Below are 7,164 nucleotides of genomic sequence, written 5' to 3' on the forward strand. Positions count from 1 at the left end.
TGTTAAATGTGCATTTTGCTATTTATATGAATAATCGCTTAGGATGTAGCTAATGTATTGCTATGGTTGTTTATATAATGCGTATACCTGAAAGAATCAAGTTTATTTGTCAATGATTACACTTGTTTGTGAACTGTGGGTAGTGTGGTCCCTATGAATTTGTTAGGAATCTGGTTTTGCATGTGCTTTATGTGGTCCTTTGTCCGTATGTTGTCTCTCAACAATAAAACCAATTTTAAATGAAAACAAAACAGCACTATGTTTAGCTTGTTGTCTCTTTTGGCTTATTGTCATTTTTGCATGTCAATGTGTAAACAAACTACTTATTTTAATTGCAGATGGTAGACTTCATATTTGACATTGAAATTCATGTTGGGCGATGTTTTGTGGAGGACCCACCCCTTATATATGTGGGTAGGTTTGTACATACATTGACAAAAACTAACCCTAACAAGTTGAGTTTCTTTGCAATTCAAGATTTATGTCATCTAGTTGGTGCTCCTAAAGAACACAGTAGATATAGGTATTTACTTCCTAAAGGTTGTCTAGAGGATGATTTAAGGGCCATAGAAACAGATGCAGATGTGGTGAACATGACTACCTTTCATAGGGCATGGCTAGCTAACAAAATCATAATCTATACTAACATAGATGTGGAGCCACTAGCAGTTGAGCATCCTGATGGAGGGGGAGTGACAAATGATGGTGTAGGTGCTGATGGAGGAGGAGTGGCAGATAATGGTGTAGGTGGTGATGTAAGTGGTGTAGGTGGTGATGGAGGGGTGGATGAAATAGATTTAGAGAGTGATTATGATGAAGATGACAAGAATGATACAGAAGAAGATGTTGAGGATGTTGAGGTTGGTGCAAGAGTTGCAGAACAACATGTTGAGGTTGGTGCAAGGGTTGAAGAACAGAATGTTGAAGGAGATGATGATGATGATTGGCTATATGAAGGCCTAGAGGGGGATGACTTTGGTGATGACATATTTGCTGCTCCAACCTTAGCTCCCTAAGGTTCTGCTCCCAATACAGCCCTAGAATCAAGCAATGCACCCCATGCAGACCCTGAGTGGGCTGAGCCAGCTCTTGAGGATGACTTGGTAAGCATGGATGGGTCTGATGATGAGCACGTACCTGAGCAGCCAGAGTTTAATGCTTAGAGTGACAAGAGAAATGTTGTACTGAAGAAGAAGATGAAGTTGCCTAATGCAAAGGTGTTTAGAGCTACTTTGAGGGAGTATGCAATTAAAAAACCTATTGACATCAAACTCAAGCTTAATGAGAGGACCAAGATACCAGTTCACTGCAAGAATGGGTATGGATGGAGATGTTATGCATCTCAAATAAGTGGAGATCTAACATTTCAGATTAAGACCTTGACTGATAATTGTACTTGCCCCAAGTCTTTTAAAAATAGCCAAGCAACATCGCAACATCAGCTTATGTTGCTAAGAGGTTCATTAAGGATTTTAGCAAAACTCCAAAGTGGGAGGTGAGTGGTGTACACAACCATGTGATGCAAAATTTGTCTGTTGACCTAAGTGTAAACCAATTGTTTAGGTCAAAGAGAAAGGCAAAGGATTTGATCAATGGAGATGAGCAACTGCAATATGGTATCCTTAGGGACTATGCACAAATGATAAACACTATAGACAAGGGGAGTAGGGTTATACTGCAGACAGAAATAGTGGATGAGACTTCCCAACCAAAATTTAAGAGGATGTATGTTAGGTTCAATGCTCAGAATGTAGGATTTTTAGGTGGATGCAGGCCATTTGTAGGTTTAAATGGTTGTCACATAAAGCACAGATTTGGTGGGCAAATCTTATCTGCCACTACCAAGGATGCAAATGACAACATTTATCTAGTAGCCATGGCTGTTGTGGAACAAGAAAACAAGGAGTCTTAGATATGGTTTTTGGAAATTTTAGCTGATGATATAGGGAGACCAGAGGAGCTTCAGTTGGTCTTCATTTCTGATAGGCAAAAGGTATGCAAGTTTTGTTCAGTTATACTTAAATGGTTTACTTTGTTTGCTGAACTAACTTGTTTTGTTTGTTTGTTTGGTTATTTGCAAGGGCTTATACCTGCAATAGAGACACTATTCCCTATTGTGGAGCATAGATTCTGTGTGAAACACATCTACAACAATTTCAAAGTAGATCACAAGGGATTGGAGCTGATGGATGCACTGTGGAGGTGTGTTGCTACCACAACAGTAAGGGAGTTTGAGAGATGCATGCAGTACATAAAGGATTTGGATGAAAAGGCATATGAATATCTTGCAAACATTGCACCTGCACAGTGGGAAAGGTCACGCTTCACTCCTAGGGCCTTAACAGATTGTTTGGTAAATAACTTAAGTGAGTCTTTTAACTCAATCAAATTAAAGTCTAGGGACAAGCCTATCTTGGCAATGTTCGAGTGGATTAGGGTTAGACTTATGACTAGGATTTACACCAAAAGGGAAGGGATAGAGAAGTATACTGGAAAGTTGTATCCAAGCATACAAGATAAGTTGGAGACATTGAAGGTTGAAAGCAAGCCATTTAGTGCTACCCCAGCTGGTAATTTCTTTTATGAGGTAGCCAGTCAGTACGAGAGGCATGTAGTTGATCTTGTTAAGAAGACATGCAGCTGTAGGTATTGGGATCTAAATGGCATTCCATGCAAACATGCCATAATAGCCATTTACATAAACATTGAGACACCAGAAGCCTACACCCACCAATGTTACCACAAAGAAACTTACATGGAGATATACAAGGAGGTACTTCCTCCCATGCCTTACCAGTTAGAATGGGATGAGACTGGACAGCCTGCTCCCATAGCACCTCACATATACAAACCACCAGACAGGCCACCCAAGCAAAGAAAGAGGGCTCTTGATGAGCCTAAGAACCCTTACAAAGCAAGTAGGCAGCTGAATAGACTTGTAAGTTGTGGGAAATGCAAAAAGGAATGGCATAACTCAAGAGCGTGCAAGGCTGACATCACTGGGGAGACACCATGGCAGAGGAGACAGAGGCTTGAAAGAGAAAAAGTTGTAAGTAATTGAGATTTAAATGGAAAAAAAGAACTTGTTTTTAAACTTTCAAAGGTATTAATGTATTGAAACTAGGTTTTGTTGCAGGAAAGGGGAGGGGTGCTTACACCTAGTACCAGATCTGGATCTGCACCTCAAGCTACACCCCAGCCACCATCCCAGTAGCCTACCCATACTTACAACATGAGGTATGCCACTCAGCCTTCATCCTCACAACAAGGAAATCAAGCTTCACAGTAAGGAAATCAAGCTAGGCCATCTCACATAAAAGCAGGATGGTTCTCTTCCTCACAGCCAGAGTTTCACACACCTATGGAGACATGGGAGACCCTACCAAGTTCTTCACAGGTAACTTAGTTGAGTTACCTCTTTCCTAGATGGTTGTCTAGACTGGGCTATTTTTTAACAAGTGGATATATTTTTTATTTTGTAGCCTTCACCTACAAATAGGAGCACTGGTGGTTTGAGGACTAAAGGACAGCTTGCTGTACAAAGGCCACCAAAAATGAATTCAGTGGGTGGAAAGAGTAAAGGCAAGAAATGAAGCTAGTGGGTATGCATGCCAGCATTGAGAGTAAAGCTAGTGGGAACATGCCAGCTAGTGTTTTTTGCTGAGACCACTGTTGGCTTTTTGTAATTATCAATTAGTGTAATATACAATCACCTATATATAATTATCATATATATATATATATATGTAGCTGACCTTGGAATGTGCTTTTTTGTAATTTCCTAGAGGTTAAGGTACAATACACTCCAGGTTGTTATTATAGTATGAAATTTTGTGGTATAATATGGAAGTTGTGGTATTATGGTATGCAAGTTGTGTTATTTATTCAATTCAGTTTGTATGGAACATTATTTGTCCAAAACAGTTTGTATAGAACATTATTTGTCCAAACAAGATTATATTGAAGTTTTATTATTGCTGCTACAAATTGTGACCAAGTAGATTTTTCCAATACAGAGTTTATGGAAGTTGTTATTGTGAAATGGTTGTTATGGTATGTGCAGGTAATTGTATGGAACATTATTTGTCCAAACCGGATTATATGGAAGCTTATTTATTGCTACTACAAACTGTGTCCAAGTAGATTTTTCCAATACAGAGTGTATGGAAGTTGTTATTGTGGAATGGTTGTTATGGTATGCACAAAAAAAAACTCAATAATTGACCAATTCTTTGTTCATTGACACATCAAAACATTACATCAGTAGGCTAGTGCTATTACAATGCAAATTCATTAACACCATTGTCATAACTATCTCTACTAACCAATTAACTACTTCAAGGCAACAACCTCAGTCTCTTCACTCTAGAGAGCTCAATTGAGCCAAAACACAACAACAACAACAACAACAACAACATAACAATAACAAAAAAGATCCATGACAAAATGCATGCAAACTTCTGCATTCTCTGCTTCTCTTCAGCAAACATGGTCTTTTCCTTAGCTTTTACACATATAGCTCGAGTCTTTCTCTCCCTTTCCTTAGCTTTGGCTTCCTCTTCAAGAGTCTATTCTGCCATTTGCCTAGCCTCTTCTGTCGTGTCCAGAGCTATATAACCTCAAGAGGAAAGTGGACCAATTACACCAATGCCTCCATTGTAAGGCTCAGATAAGGGAAAAGAGGACTTCCACCCCAAACGAGAGTTCCAGCTATGAGGATGACAGAAGTTATCGACTGTAGACACTCGATTTTGCACCAATGATTTAATCAAGAAAGATAACTGAAATGACCATCCATGTACTCCAAAAATCATGATTACATTACATGCATCAATTTGTTCTTGCATTACATGCATCAATTATTCATTGCATATCATAAAAATAATCTTGAGATTCTGACGGTAGCAGTGGTGTGTCCGGTTTCTAAATCGGACCATCGGATCAAAAGATATCGCATGATCAAGTTTACACGGTCAACATGCATTGTGTCTAAGAAGAGTCGACCACGCACAATAAATTTAAATTAATTCTGATTGGTTAAACAATTAAAATTAATTAAATAATTTTGTGATTGACTGATAATTAGTGTTTAAATAGGGTTGCATGCATATAAATAAAATGGATGATTGGATAACAATAAAATTGTGAATAATCTAAATTTTAGAAAGATTTATTTTAAGGAATTTATCTACAAGATAATTTTTCCTAAAAATTCTAAATTATCCAGAAAAGAGATAAAAAAAAAAAAATCATAGACTAAGGATGAAAACACGTCTAGGTACAAGGACTGGATCAAAAAACCCTAGAAAGAGAGTCCAAAATACACCCGAACACGAAAGTGTGTTCAGCGTCCAAAAGCACCATTTGGCACTTTTGGAGTGCCGAACAACACTTTAAAAGTGTCTGATAACGCCTTAAAATGTATACTTGTTATATATTTATGTGGGCATTATCTCCTAATTACTATGCTTAATTTTTATAATTAAGCCATGATTTGCATTAGTCCCTATTATTTATCTTTACATAATTTCTTGAATAAGATGCCATTCATTATGTGTAATTTTTTACTTTTAGGAAATCATGTGAGAAAGATGAGTTTACAGGAATTTGTGAGAGAATGGAGGCCAAACTAGAATTAAAGTAAAGCTAAAGGACCATGCTTAAATGTCTAAGGAGGCGCATCTAGAGTGCTTGGATCATCTACCATGATTGGAAGCTTTAAATAAGGAAAGAAATCAAAGAGGCAAAATCTGAAAAGGGAAAATTTGATTTGAGCATTGATCAATATCTTGGGAGTACCTCTCTCCTCAAAACTCCAATTTACACAAGGCTAGATGGGTTGGAACCGTGACTTAAATATCTAAAACTTTCTAGTTTTGATTTTTTCAAAATTCTCAATTTTTGAAGGCCGAAATTAACTCACAACTTACCACTGTAAACCTGGACAGAAATTAAAATAGTAAAAGTTTTATTTTCTTTGGACACATAGACGTCAGGGTTTTGGAAGGGAGGCTGGTAGAACGAATTTTGGTAGAAAAAACCTTGTATTTTTATTTCTCTAATGGCAGCCTAAACTCTTTGCTATGGCTAGGGGTTATGTTTCTTTTATACGATATGAATATTCAATGTGATTCTTTCTAGGATTTTATCAACATTTTTGATTGTTCAATTAGATTTCTTTTGATGTATTAGTTCTTCCATGATTTCAATAAGTTCGATCATGTTTTTCTTATTTTTTTTTAGTAAATGGAATGTGTGATGCTAAGGAAGATCGGATGAAGAAATACGTCAGCAAAGTAAAACGGCTTGCACGAAAGTTTTCAGAAGTAAGTTTTGTTCAACTCCCTAGGGGGGAAAATATGGAAGCAGATGCCTTGGCGAAAGCAGCTTCGGCAGGAGGAGTAACGGACGAGTACGACAAAGTACAATACATGCCAAGCATAGACCTTCCAGACATACAGCAAATAGGGGAGGAAGAAAATTGGACGAGTCCAATAGTAATCTATCTTAAAGATGGAAGGCTTCCAGAAGACAAGGACGAAGCTAGGAAGTTGAGGGTCAGAGTAGCCAAGTATCTCCTCATAAATGAAGTCCTTTACAAGCGAGGCTTTTCTCAACCTTACCTAAAGTGCTTGGCTCCGAACGAGTCAAACTATGTTTTAAGGGAAGTTCATTAGGGAGCATATGGAAATCACTCAGGAGCAAGATCGCTTGTCCATAAGGTCGTCCGTGTAGGCTACTACTGGCCTACAATTCAGGCAGATGCTAAGGCCTATATCAGGGTGTGCGACTAGTGTCAGCACTATAGCAACGTCCCTAGATAGTCGTCGGAGTACCAAACCCCAATGATAGCCCCATGACCCTTTGTACAGTGGGGACTGGATATCCTAGGACCTTTCCCTATAAGAACCAGACAAATAAAGTTTTTAGTAGTAGGGATTGATTACTTTACCAAGTGGGTGGAGGCCGAAACTCTTGCAAAAATCACTCAGCAAAATGTTAAAAAAAATTTTGGAAGAATATTCTATGCAGGTTCGGAGTACCCAGGGTACTAGTATTAGATAACGGACGTCAGTTTGACAACACACCCTTCAGGGAATTTTGCGAACAGTTTGGAATCAAGAATCACTATTCCTCACCCTCCTACCTATAGGCGAATGGACA

The 7,164-nt window shown here is 38.2% G+C and overlaps 1 protein-coding gene across 1 annotated transcript; it reads left to right on the forward strand.

Moving 5' to 3' along the window:
- Nucleotides 1–1,196: 1,196 nt before the first annotated feature.
- Nucleotides 1,197–3,214, forward strand: LOC142635032 (uncharacterized). The gene is made up of 4 exons (XM_075809252.1): nucleotides 1,197–1,495; nucleotides 1,564–1,817; nucleotides 1,935–3,049; nucleotides 3,137–3,214. Exons 1-4 carry the CDS (start codon nucleotides 1,197–1,199, stop codon nucleotides 3,212–3,214), a joined length of 1,746 nt encoding a protein of 581 aa, XP_075665367.1.
- The last annotated feature ends 3,950 nt before the right edge of the window (nucleotides 3,215–7,164 follow it).

This window comes from Castanea sativa, chromosome 5 (assembly GCF_040712315.1).
Source record: "Castanea sativa cultivar Marrone di Chiusa Pesio chromosome 5, ASM4071231v1".
NCBI classification, from domain to species: domain Eukaryota; kingdom Viridiplantae; phylum Streptophyta; class Magnoliopsida; order Fagales; family Fagaceae; genus Castanea; species Castanea sativa.